Raw genomic sequence first — 13,579 nt, 5'->3', positions numbered from 1 at the left:
AACATTCCTCAGATATTGAGTCATAAATCCTACCTCTTTCACAATTGCCTGGCTGAAATGTATCCTTCTGTTATCAAACTAAAAATTTCTTCCTTGTTGAAACTTGTGAAACAACGGTTATCATGTCTGACAGACTGGACAATAATGACCACTCTTCATTCCTTAGATCAGAGGTCTTTCTACCTCTGAAGTATTTCTGCATTAAAGTTGTCCTACTGAACAAGAAATTATCCTTTTGATGAATCATCTAAGAATAGTGAAGAATTTGAAATATAAGCTATAACTAACTATGTATCACAACTTTTCTTCCTATAAACTGTTTAATATGGCTTCAGACTTTTGGAGTATATCTTCTTGAGTATGCTTGTAGTCATTCAGCGGTTTGTAATTTTTACTTTCAATAATCCCATCGAAGTTTAAACTGAGATGTTAGTTAAATTAGTTTAAAGAATCGAATATATCGCGCAAAAACAGATGCATGTAATGATTTTCAGATCTGTCATCAACGCTGCAAGCGACTGTCGCTTACGGGTGACAAACATATGGCAGTTTAACACACACTTTCAACTTTTGGAGTTTGCTTGCGAATACTATGCCCAACTTTTTTTACTCACCAGAAAATATCAGTGAAGGCAGATAATGTCAGTTGCGTAATTTTACAAAACGAACTTACTATAACAACTAAAATCGTTCATCTAAAATATAGTTTAGGAGCGCAGGATATAGCTTGTGCAACACTTACCGATACAAGAAAAGTTTAAAAACTTCAAAAGATGTCAAGCGAACAATCCGTGATAAAGCTGCATTTATGTTAACCAGGTCTCTGTGAAACAAAAAAATCCGGTCGAAGTAAAATATGACAACAAAAAGCCAGTTCTGTTCAAACTCCCCCGTTTGTTGCTTGTGGCTGCAATGATGACAGTCTGATCATGTTCTCCTCCCGTAACCCTCCGCTTTTTTCGAAAGTGAACGAGTGCGCATGCGCAAACGGTTAAAGTTTTTTTTTTTTTTCCCTTCACTTTCATTAAAGCTCTCATTCTTGCTTTTATTAAACAATCAATATTATTGTTAAACACTGTTACAGTTTATCCAAGTTGCATACATTGAAAATGAAAACAAAATAAAAAATTGTATAGGCCTATAAAGCACGTTAAAACAAATTATTTCAAACTTAAGGGGAAGAGAGCATCCTTTGCTGTAAGGATTGACTTTTTTTATTCACATAAGATCACAAACGTACCCATAATTAAAATATTATTGCACAAAAAAATCTGTTAGCCTATTATTTTTGAATAAAAACATCAAACTTAACATTTTCAAAAGCTGGTATTACATTCTTTGTAATTAACCACTTCTGGGATTTAATATCTTTTTGACAGAATGTACAAATAAAGTAAACCTCACTCTTAAAATTTTACTCATTGGATAAATATATTAAATTTTTTTATTTAACTTTATTTTAAGTTGATCTATTTTTGGAAATTAACATTTCCACAAGAGTCTCATAGTGAGTCAACTTAACCATCATCACCGTTAACTTGCACAACATTATTCTTCTCGTTAATAAATATAGTCTTTACGCAAGTCTTTAGCTACGTCATTTATCAAGATTAAGATCAAGAACACTGCAACACAACACGTCAAGACATGCCACAAACATAATTGTCAACCTTCACAACCTTCCTAACAGAACAGGTGTGTTCCACAGTTTCCACACTATTACTGTCTGTGTCTTTAAACCCATCAAACAGAAAGAAATAGAAATAGTCATAGAAAAAGGTACAGCTACGTATAAGCACACAATCCTTACTTATGCTGACTAATGACAAGAAACAACATAAACATGCTTAAATGTGGTCAAAGCTCTTCAGCTGGCAAGAAAAAAAAACTGAATCACTATCATATGGTCTTTAATTTCTGTAACAAATAGCTATTTTTACCTTTATGTATGCAATGTAGGTGTTGCCCTTGACTTTTAAGTTGAGGGCCAAACCTTTTCCTTCAGTTAAGATCATTTTGTTATGCAATATGTTCAACTGAGAGAGCAGCAACCGGGTGATACAATAAAAGATTATAATAAGTTTTCTTCAAGGTATTTCAGACAAATCTGAACAAGTCAAAGCTTGCTTGGAAGTGACATAAGATTCCATGTAAACACTAGGTGGATGTTTAGCTTTTGTCTAAAATCATTATATTGGGTCGATCAAGTAATTAAAGGGGAAGAACGAATCAAAGTTTTCTGATACTTTCTGAAAAATATGACAAGTATTTAGTAAATAATTGTGACAAAACAATTGTCTTCAGCAATAAAATTTTTTATTTTCTATTTAAAAAAAAAAAATTCCAAAACAAATTCTCCCCTCTAGTGGGCAATCACGGAAATACGTATGATGAAGATATTTTCCTCAAGGGGGGTGCTTGACATATCAGGCTGCAACGCTCTCATGTGAAAGATCTTCGTTTTGCGTTCCTTGGGCCAAACAGAAACAAGACCCACCCACAAAAAATATTCGATATAGTTCAATCATTATTTGACACTATCGACCTATATTGAGAAACACAAAACAAGGTTTTGTATCAAAAGTAGATTTATGTTGTTTTGTTTTTCTCCACTGTGTTTAAGCCTGTTTAGCAACTGGAATATCACTCACTCACATTAAGGTCTCTTTAATAAACGCATTAAAAAAATCTGGAAAACACTTAAAATTTAGTGCAATAAGAACTAGTATATAGGGCTAATAATACAAACAAGCTTAAATTCCACATATAAACAATGACACCATTAAAACATATGTAATTTAAAATATAACAGAAACATTAAGATAGCTTAGGTAAGTCAAGACATTTCAATTTCCCTAAGATAATGATAAATGATATGGCTTTATAGAAGAAGAAAAAAAAAAAAAAAAAAAGTTACAATATTTTTTTGTCAAGTGCAGGAATGTAAAATTCTCAGATGGTAGAAGACTATATTTAAAGAGTGGTTTCTCCTCTTGGGTCACAAAGACAGGTCTTATTAATGTAATATAATAGACTAATTCTAAAAATCCTTATTAAACAACATTGACCATTAAGACCTGAGATAAGAGACCTGGTTCGGTGACCAAACATTTGTTATGTAATGGTCAGGAACCCTTAACTGAGTTGGTTGGTCTGCCCCTCAGACTGCAGTGTATAATGGGCATCAACTATATTGGCAAAAAAGATGTTAAGGCTTATGGAGTTTTTAAAAGATTATGTCATGCTTTAGAAGTGGTGCTGTTGTAGACCGTCTGTTGGTCATCGTCACTGTACACCACTGGAGGACTGCTTGTGGCCACAGGCTGATGGCTTTTTCTCCTGTTCTTGAGGAAACAGTAACCCAACACAGCCACAACAGCCAAGACGGCAACAACCAAAACCACAGCTAGGGCAACGGAAGCTGAGAATGGGAAAAAAAAAAAAAAGGTAATTCACAATTTTAGACTGAAGGATCCTATTGTTTTTTTTAATAGAATTCTGGATCATTAAAAATATTCAGCATTTACTCCAATAGTGTCAAACATCATGTTTATAAATATTTTTGTTGTCCTTTTGCTTCCTGAAAAAAAAAAGATTTTAGATTTGTTCTGCAAATTAAAAAAAAAAATCAATCAAATAAAATAAGAAACATAAGAAATAAAACAAAAAGAAAACATGGTATTAACAAATAAGGATTTTTTGAAATGTGTTATGATTAAAAAGCTGTTAAAAAAATACAATTAGGATCCTTCCTTCCTCAGAGTAATGATAAGTAAGATATATTTGATTGCAAATCCACAGATTACCTGACTGGCTTTCCCCTAGATCCTCTCCTGTTTCCCTTAAAAACAATCCACTGGCAAACACATCATTTTCTATAAAGACAGACAGAAAAAATAAAAATTATATATATATATATATATATATATATATAATCGTCACTAATACATCTTGTTGAAAACTGAGCACCATTCATACCTGAGATACCCGAGCAGTTGTCCATACACTTGTCAGATGTCTCAAAGTTGTTCCCATTGCCATCACAGCCACCAAAGGTGAAGCGATGGCACTTCTTTTTAAGAGGGTCATAGTACCAACGAGGAAAACTGGCTCGGCATGGGCCCACAGCAGGTGGATATGTGCAGTGTGCTATACCATTGTAAGACAAATGAGACTTTAGAAGAGAATTAAAGTGGGTGCAGACAAATTGATTGTGCGATCATAAAAAAATTTAAGAACATACTTTGTTCATGAATAGACCTTTATCTTGGAGCAATAGTAATATGGGGAAATAGACACTAATAAATATTAAAGACCAAGATCAATTATTTAATGATAACCAATAGTGTTGGCTAATCTTGAAATCAAATTTTTTGCAACATCTTATTCTGTTATATTTTTTAAATATACAGTGTGAAAAGGATAATTTGGTCCGCTCATTAAACAAAGCAATCAAATGGCTTCAAAAGACTTGGTAAATATGGCACGAGCTGTTCAGACTATTTTATAGCACTTTCTTGTTTTTCCGCTTTATTGCAGTTTGACAGTCCCAATAACTTCTTGTTATACAGAAAAGAATACGGGATTCCACAAGAAAAGAAGATTTCTTCAGTGTTCAGTGATAAAGAAAACCATAAAAGTTTAAAACTACTTATTATTATTTTTATTTCTTAACGTCAGGCTGCTAGTGAGCAATACATTTTTTTTAACCGTTTTTCATGCATAAAACTCACCTTTTTTATTCACTTCAATCCTTAGAAGTCGAGTCAGGCCATTATTCACTAAAAGGTAAAGAAAGAAAGTACATTTAAAGCCATTGAGTACTTGTCACGAGGTGTGTGTGCATGGTAAGTGTCTCACATTGTTCACAGTTCTCCTCATCAGACCCGTCGCTGCATTGCTGCTGTTCATCACACTCAAGCTCTTTCTTCACACAGCAGCCGTTAGAGCATTTAAATTTGTCTTCTCCACATGGCAAAGTGCAGTCTGTATCACATAAACAAAATAAGACAACTGACAAATTCAAAAGGAAATTTAATACAGCATAATTGGTTGAAGAGAGGTCTAAAGTAATTATACCTTCCTTGGGCAGTTTTCTCGATTCTCCAGGTATTACTGCAGACAGACAATATTTGACAACAAATTACTTGGTATCTCAGACTTTTACTAAGGAATTAATTTAAAGGAATAAACAAGGTCAAAAATATGTTGGCATCTCAAATCTAATTAATAGGTTTGGTTATTCCATTAATTTCAATGAGGATAATTCACCACATTCACCCACCATCAGTGTCTGATCTCACTGATGCTCTGGTGTCTGAATGGAGGCAAATCTTACTTTTATAAATCACCATGTTATGGATGGACCAAACAAGAGTTATATTTTGCTATAATAAGTATTATTCCTTTCCTTAGATGAACACAAATTTCTTGAAAAATAATAATATAATAAAATAATCCATCTCTATGCCCATATTGGAAGTATAGAACTTCCAAAGTTAGCACTACAAAAACCAATCAATGTCTTTTGAAGCAAAAGGATAGGTGTGTGTCAAAAACATTGTTATATATTTTAGACTTAAAAAAAAAACAAAAAAAAAAAACAATGTTGTGAAGAGTGACACTTGTTGAGTTTGCATGCTTCACATGCCAACATTAACCATGATTCATCACATTTTTGCTTGTTTTTCAACTCATATAGATGGAATATTTCTCTGTGACAAAAACTCTGTCTGTCAGTTGCTTTGGAATGATGACTAAATGAAGAGAGAATTTTCTTTTTGGTTTTTTTTTTTTTTTTTTTTTTTTTTTTACAGTATTTTAATGTTCAAGACACAAGAGCATCGATGAGGTCATGCTTTGATGTTGTCACTGCTCTAATTTATCCCAAAACTGCTATATCAGGTTCAGTAAATAAATTCATTACCAAGGTCAGAACTAATTCTTTATGGATTCCACTTTTTTGGACTACTGTCATTTTGGAAAATAAAAGGACCTTCACATAGAAGGCCTGCCATATAAAGCAGCACATGCAAAATTAATTTACTAATTTTGCTCTAAACCTATATACTCTTAATCTTAATTTGCTTACAGCATCTTAAGTATAGCTCCTTAATATGCCACAGCTGTATGTTAAACACCCACAAAATTATTTGCTTTTTATGCTCATTGGTGTCTGATAGACATCTCTGGTGTCACATCAGATTTGAGAACTGCAGCAAGAATGTATACTACAAATGAACATTACCTATTGTGTTTTTACAGGCATTCAAACACTCCTGTTCGGAGAGATAGTTGTTTTGATTCTCTTTACACCCGCCAAAGAAGAACTGCTCACACTTGCTGGATGCAGCGTTATAATGCCAACGTGGAAAAGCACCTCGGCAGGGTCCCACCTTTTTAGGGACCAAACAGTGACCTAGAGAGACAAAAAAAAAATAAATTATACATTGATTCTGTACTAAGGAATTAAAGAATCGTGGGTTCATTTGGGATCAAATCCAAGTCAATGAAATTGAATGTTCATTCAAAATAACATGAGCAAAAACTTTAATCTTTATCACTGTACATTTTTATTTTGTTGAAAAATCAGGGCTTGTGATTACCCTTACAAGAAATGAAGTACAATCGACATGTAACAAAAGCAAGAAACAAACCCAGTAGTATTTAATTACGCATTTCTATAGAGCTGTTCACTATTCCAGCAAAAATGACAATTTGCTTCCTTAAACCCGGCATTAAATTAATTTATTTTTCATGTAGTACTGGAATATTAAGCAGGGTTTCATTCCAATGCATCTTCAATGGGATTTCAGTTGTGCTTTTTAAAAAAGTACTGAAGCAATTTTTATGACCCTCAAACCCAAGGTGAGGGGAGCACTGCTAAGCTCAACCAATAAAGAGAGCAGCCCAACAGGGAGGCAGAGAGAGACCTAACAACCTAAGGCTCATTGGAGTTCCCGGGAGCGAAGGGCTAGGTAAGAAGAGACCTCAGAGGCTCAATCAGGAACGTATGCACAAAGAAAAACCTCTGAGGTGGCCAAACCACCTCATATCACGGTGACAGAGCTCAAAGAGCAGAGGGCTGAAGCCTTAGCAAAGAGAGGGGTCAAAATACCTAGCACTCAAGTAGAGAGGAGCACTCACAATCACATGTTCAGGGTGATAGGTGTCAGAAGCATGCATCTAAACACTGCAATGTTTGTAGTGTTAGTAATGATTATGATGATGTGTTATCCTGGTGCCCTTTAATACTGTTATCATGCCTGGAATGACGTCATAGGCTGGCCAGTGTCATTGTTGTGTTGTATGCTTTAGACACCGGTCATGCTAACTACATGATTATGTATGAGTCCTATCCTCCACTTGAGAGAAAGACCCAAAACTATTAAAAGCCAAGAAGAATGTTGCAAGTTGCAAATGACACATGCAGGTCATTTCATTATAGTATATTACAAAGCAGTGTTGGGCCGTCATTGCCAGCAAAGCCTTCGCTGCTGGCCTGAACACTATCAGAATTTGTAATTTTTATATATTTTTCTATGAAGGATTTTGCATTAAATGATCTCCAATAGTCTATTCTCTTTATTTCATAGCTTGTCTTTACTTTAAAATCAACGTCAATGAAAACATTACATTAACCAATCAGATTTCAATCTGGCAGCATAAAAGGGATCGCATAAAATCTAGCAGGCTTACGATAAATGTCAGCATTTTCTCAACCTTTGACTGGATGATCAGAGAACGTACTAGTTGAATCTAGCAAACAGAAATGTAGAGAATTTTTGTTTTTCACAGTATTAATATTTCTCAGGTTTATTTCCTTATATGCTGTGTACAGTGTGTTGTTGTAAATTTTAAGTGCATTCTAAATAATATTCACCTTATGTAAAACAAAATATTAAACTTCTGAATGACCACCAAAAAAATTAAAAATAAATACATTTTGGCAACAGCTCTGTGAAAAACCACTATGCTAGGTTAAATTTTATTTATTTTTTATTATTGATAATTTTTTTGTTAATTTCATTTAATTTTATTTACATTTATTTATTTTTAGTCGCTTTATGTTTTGTACTGTGATATTATTTTCAAGATATATAGCCAGGTTTCTGTAAGAATATCTCAGTCTCAGAGTCAAGCTGTATTAACAGGTCTCTTCCACCGGAGATGGCGTCCGGTGCGTTGCACAGCTGTGGAAACTTGTTGAATTGTGTTAAATTTCACTAGTGTCAAATTCTCACTACATGAGATACCTGTCTGTGATGAAATGCCCTTTTATTCTGCATTTCTGTGTAATATATATGGTTTCAAGGATGATTCGATATGCACTATAGTGACAGAGCAACTGTATTCAGGTTTGAAAAAAAATAAATAAAAAAATGGATCCAGAGAGATGTGAAGGAAAAGGTCAAGAACACCACGGAGGAGGAGGAGGGAGTAAAGAAAAATTTATTAATTTTGGTGTTTGCTTTATTGTACTGTACTCTACTGTGTATTAAATTAAAAAATAATGCACTTGGGGAGTACCACAAGCAACACTTTTTTTTTTTGTATTGTTCTGAATTTAGCTCATCTGTGTGTGTTGTAGTGTGTGTTTGTGTTTGAGGATTTGTGTGTCATGTCTGAGAGCAAAGTTTTTCAGCAAGATCGAGTTGTTTTGAGCTTAATTTTGAACTGAATATAGGAAGTTTGAGGAACTTAGAAGTTAAGTTAGAACATATGGATGTGTTTAGTTGCAAAAAAAAAAAAAAAAAAAAAAAAAAAAAAGTAAAAGTTTAAGTAGTAAGCCAGATAATGTATTTAAGAGTTACTCACTAAAACAAAAACAAATAATTAGTCATGTTTTATATATATATATATATATATATATATATATATATATATATATATATATATATATATATATATATATATATATATATATATATATATATATATATATATATATATATATATATATATATATATATATATATATATATATCTCAAGACAGATTCAGATTAGGACTGGCTTATATTACTTCATATTGTACCACTGAATGTCTGGAAGATACAGCACAGAAATCTAAAAAATTAAAGTTCTAGAAGGGGAATCCCCATAAAATTATATCAAAGAAAGAAAGAAAGAAAGAAAGAAAGAAAGAAAGATTTTCCAAGAGTCTAAGAATTTCATTAAATGTTAACAGTTCCTCGTAACAATCAATGAGAATACTGGAGCTTATTACTGCACTAGTAAGAAAAACTAAATAAATTTGACAGCACTTGTTGAAATTAAAAGAAAATGTTGAATTGAGCAATACAGTTGCATATGTGCAGTTGTTAGCATGAATAACATGACAAGACATGTTCCTTTCAGTCACTTCATTGTAAGTTCTTTTTTCTTTTTTTAAGTTATTGTTGAAGCATGCATGAGTGCTAAACTGATTTGGCACATGTTCAAAATGCAAACGTGTACGTAAAGTTCAGGCTCTGCATTATCGTCTGGCCCAGTGGGCATTTTGAGTTTTATCATTTATAAACCCACAGTATCACCATACGTCTAAAAGAGACAAACTTTTAGTAAAAAGAGAGTATCTTAATTTCTGTGCCAATTTATCAAGTTCAATACAATAATCAGGTGCACACACTAGCACTATTAAACAGTGTTCTTATTCACAAAATGAACATAATTGAGAATTGCTGAGATTCCAGTACGAAATATACTAACTGTTACTAAGCAGTACACTAAGTCAAGGGAAATCAATTCAGCACTCCCACACTGTCTGACAGGCAGTATTGGAGCAAAACGTGAGCAAGCAAAGTACATTTCTGGCTTCTAATCATTGTGCTACCAAATGTCTTGGTGGGTATTTAGGTAAATATCCACAAATCTTATCTATGGTTATTTCTTAAGTAAAGGTAAACAGCTTGAAGAAATTTAGACGTAACTATAAAGGATCCACGCATTAGGTCTTAAAGTGACAGCAGCCTAACTTAAGAATTTTTGCTTTAGACATAGCCCTCTCTAAATTTTATAGGATTTATGACAAACGGAAATATATTCATATGTAAAGATGTTGTCTAATGGAATTTCATTATCTTAAAAAAAATAAATAAATAAAATCTTCTATCATTTATTGTGTTTTACTATAAAATACTTTCTTGGTATCTATTTTCCCCCCTGCCATGAGTTAAATCATATTCAGTTTGCTGTAATTCATTAAAATGACTTTGCTGGGGGTGTGTTGCATGTTTATGCAGAGCGGTTATCCATATACTGTGCAACTCTGACTCAAGGCCTACAACACGTAAAACCGGTTCTGCACATTTACAGAGGGAGTGGTAAGGTCTCTCACACAATGAAAACAGAGAGAGAGCTAGAGTCATCCCCAACCCATCACAACATTACTAGTTATTTGTAAGCCTAAAACATTTACATGTCTGAAAACGTGCTTTAGCATAATCTCCTTTATTTTGTACTAATGCAGTTTGTCATAAGAGACAGCAATATTTATAGACAACACAGTGCCATGTTTAAAGTAAAAACTACATTAGAACAAAAATTAACTATGTCAAATAAATCAACATTTTTATTTTTTAGGTTAAAAAAATTCAATGTATTCTTACAAAGATGGCAGGTAGTACAACAACAGTATAAAGATTTGTGATAACTAATAAGTTAGCGCTATAGATTGTTTTTTCCCAATTTATTTAGTAATAGTGAGGTAAATACTGAGCCTTATTTATAAAGGTATAAATCTAGAAGTGGTTGAGCAAAGCAAAAAAATAAATAATACTCACGCTCAGACTGCTCAGGTGTGAGAACCAAAAGAGTGACTTGAGCCGAATCAGAATGGTGACCTGAATCGGTCACTGTCAGTTGGAAATTGTACATCCCAGGTACCAGCTTGGACACCTTCACCTGATCTGGAAAATCAGTTTTCTGTGGAAAAGATGTTTAGATTTAGTATGAATGCCACGCTCGTTTTACCCAGATAAAAAACAAAAAAAAAACAAAAAAACAGCTGTCAGTAAAAGTGATAAGACGTTAAGTATTATGGAAGTAGCCATCTTTGATTTTACATTGGTTGCTAAGGTTACTGGTAAGGAATATGGGCTTGACTCTCACTGCATATTCATGAAGACAGTATTGAAGGTGCTACTGTAAGTTGCTGTGTGAACAGGACATTTAGAGACTCACACCTGTAAGTAAATGTGGTTGTCAAAAAATATTTTTTTCAATTAAAGCTCTGCTAACTGGTACAGAAGTGTGGTATTGAAGTTGACAGCAGATTTTAATTATGCTATAAAACAAGTTCTCAAATAAATTATAAATATGTGCAAATCTAGTGCTTTTTGACATTTGTTTCAGAGACAGTTTGTCTCTTGAATCCAAAGCAGTTTGGCCATGCTTTGAATTACCATTTCATTCTGAAATGATCAATATTCGTCATTAAGAGATGACGTTCCTCAGCTATATGCAATCCCTTACATAAAAAAAAAAAAATATATATATATATATATATATATATATATATATATATATATATATATATATATATATATATATATATATATATATATATATATATATATATATTATATATATATATATATATATATATATATATATATATATATATATATATATATATATATATATATATATTTATATATATTTATATATATATATATATATATATATATATATATATATATATATATATATATATATATATATATATATATATATATATATATATATATATATATATATATATATATATATATATATATATATATATATATATATATATATATATATATATATATATATATATATATATATATATATATATATATATATATATTTTTTTTTTTTTTTTTTTATGTAAGGGATTGCATATAGCTGAGGAACATCATCTCTTAATGACTTAATTTTTTTTTAGAAGAATGTTGATAATCAAACAATGCTGATTGCCAATTGCCATCAGCAGGCATTGACTTCTGCATGGACCAGAGGGCAGAAATTGGAAGAGGAAAAAAAAAAAAAAAAAAAATTCTAGATAAATTTAGTCATACAAGTTTGAAATGACAGGGTAAATAATGACAGAATTTGCTTTTTTTTTCCCTAAAGAAACTGGAATCACTTGAAAACATTAATATCATGACATATCAGCTCATACACAACATATCCAACAGAATACCTCTATCTGAACAGATTCATCTCCTCTGATGAGGGTCCATTTGTAGTCGATGATCTTCCTATCGTCCCAACTCTCAATGCCATTCAGCAAGACCTCCTCATCTGGCTGGACCACCATATCCGGTCCAGCATTGGCAATGGGCGGTTTGTCCTTCTCTTCTGAAGAAAGAAATATCAACAATATTTTAGTCAATAGTCACTGCTAAAGAATGTACATGACTTAAAATAACAAAAGAATAGCTACCTTGTGATAATAGTCATAGTCAAATTTCAATCACCCAGATTAAAAAAAAAAGAAAAGAAAAACTAAATATAATTACACCTCGCATGATTAAATAAAAATAAAAAAAACAGTCTAAAACTGAAGGAAAAAAACAAAACAAAAAAAACTTTCTTTAACAGAACCATGGTACCCATAAGTTTCAACAAAAACAAGTCAGCAGTTCATCATAAAGCATAAGTATGCCATTTTGCAAGAATATGCAAAAATATAACTTATTGTGCATTCCAATTAAAAAGCAGCTGTTTTTTTACTTGAAAAATAAAAAAAACAGCTAACTAATATGATAAATAAATTATAAAATATTTAATAAACACTCAATAAAAAGATGATTTTTGATTTTTTTTTTCTTTTGCAAATAAACTCTTCGTATATAAATAGGAAAAGTATGATTCTCAAAGTATTTAAACTGAATTCTCACGCATGTTAACATTAATTTAAGAGTAAATTAAAGACATTTTAAAACATATGTAACTATATGCAGAGAGAGAGAGAGAGAGAATAATAAAGTTTACCACTTTCGCGGCCGTTCAGGTAATATTCATAGAATGAATCCGGTATATAACTTGTAAAGCCCTTCTTCTGAATAAATCGACAGACATATTCATGCTTATATAAGCAGTTGAAGAGAAAGCAGCTGCTGTCGTTTTCTATGAGCGCCAAGTTGCATCTGGAATCTTTGCAACACGCAGCAATGCACGCGTTCCTGTGCGCGACACTCGAGTTCGCCAGGAAAACGGCCCCATCCTTAATCGACTCTTCCGTGACGAGAACAAAGTTTTCCCGACCGGACCTGAAAGCACACTGACCCTGTGCTGATGCGAGTTTGTCCACTGTACCACTCTGTGTTTCTCCGCCATGAACACCGACAATAAAGACCAAAAAGAAAAGAAAACGCAACGAGTCCATCTTGACTTAATTTAAAAGCAACCTGGTGTGAGGTATATATTTCTTTCTATCCACTTTAGTCAGGCAAACTGACTGGTATAAATTTAGACCAGTCGCTTAGCTTTGTTTCCTGTAAAAAATGTTCAAAGAGTTCCCTGTCGAAAGCTGTCAAGAGCAACACAAATCATTTGATTTCTAACCGCTTCCGAGCTCAGGTGTGTTGT

General features: G+C 32.5%; 2 protein-coding genes across 3 annotated transcripts in view; both read right to left on the bottom strand.

The window, feature by feature from the left end:
• The window catches only part of LOC122325186 (pleckstrin homology domain-containing family G member 3), a 39,076-nt gene extending 38,135 nt beyond the window's left edge, over positions 1-941 (bottom strand). For both annotated transcript variants that reach the window (XM_043220144.1, XM_043220143.1), the window contains exon 1: positions 743-941. The gene's annotated coding sequence lies outside the window, so the exon portion shown is untranslated. The remainder of the gene's footprint in view (positions 1-742) is intronic.
• A 1,391-nt stretch (positions 942-2,332) lies between these two features.
• spint1b (serine peptidase inhibitor, Kunitz type 1 b) lies at positions 2,333-13,579 on the bottom strand. The gene is made up of 10 exons (XM_043220178.1): positions 12,983-13,579; positions 12,189-12,346; positions 10,783-10,924; positions 6,248-6,418; positions 5,080-5,115; positions 4,861-4,986; positions 4,734-4,781; positions 3,979-4,149; positions 3,807-3,875; positions 2,333-3,421 (listed from the first exon to the last, which is right to left on the bottom strand). Exons 1-10 carry the CDS (start codon positions 13,374-13,376, stop codon positions 3,240-3,242), a joined length of 1,497 nt encoding a protein of 498 aa, XP_043076113.1. The 5' UTR covers positions 13,377-13,579; the 3' UTR covers positions 2,333-3,239.

The sequence above is a fragment of the Puntigrus tetrazona genome, chromosome 20 (genome assembly GCF_018831695.1).
Source record: "Puntigrus tetrazona isolate hp1 chromosome 20, ASM1883169v1, whole genome shotgun sequence".
In the NCBI taxonomy this organism is placed as follows: Eukaryota; Metazoa; Chordata; class Actinopteri; order Cypriniformes; family Cyprinidae; genus Puntigrus; species Puntigrus tetrazona.
Note: the sequence above shows the minus strand (reverse complement) of the source record. Positions and strands in the feature narration are given on the sequence as shown.

What these genes read in the sequence shown, in the direction of transcription:
- spint1b (XM_043220178.1), bottom strand. Translation starts at nt 13,376, where the DNA reads ATGGACTCGTTGCGTTTTCTTTTCTTTTTGGTCTTTATTGTCGGTGTT. An exon ending in CACACCTGAGCAGTCTGAGC is followed by an intron (nt 6,419 to 10,782) that starts GTGAGTATTATT and finishes TTGTCTCTCTAG; the next exon opens with GTCACTGTTTGGTCCCTAAA. An exon ending in TGAGGAGAACTGTGAACAAT is followed by an intron (nt 4,782 to 4,860) that starts GTGAGACACTTA and finishes TTTACCTTTTAG; the next exon opens with TGAATAATGGCCTGACTCGA.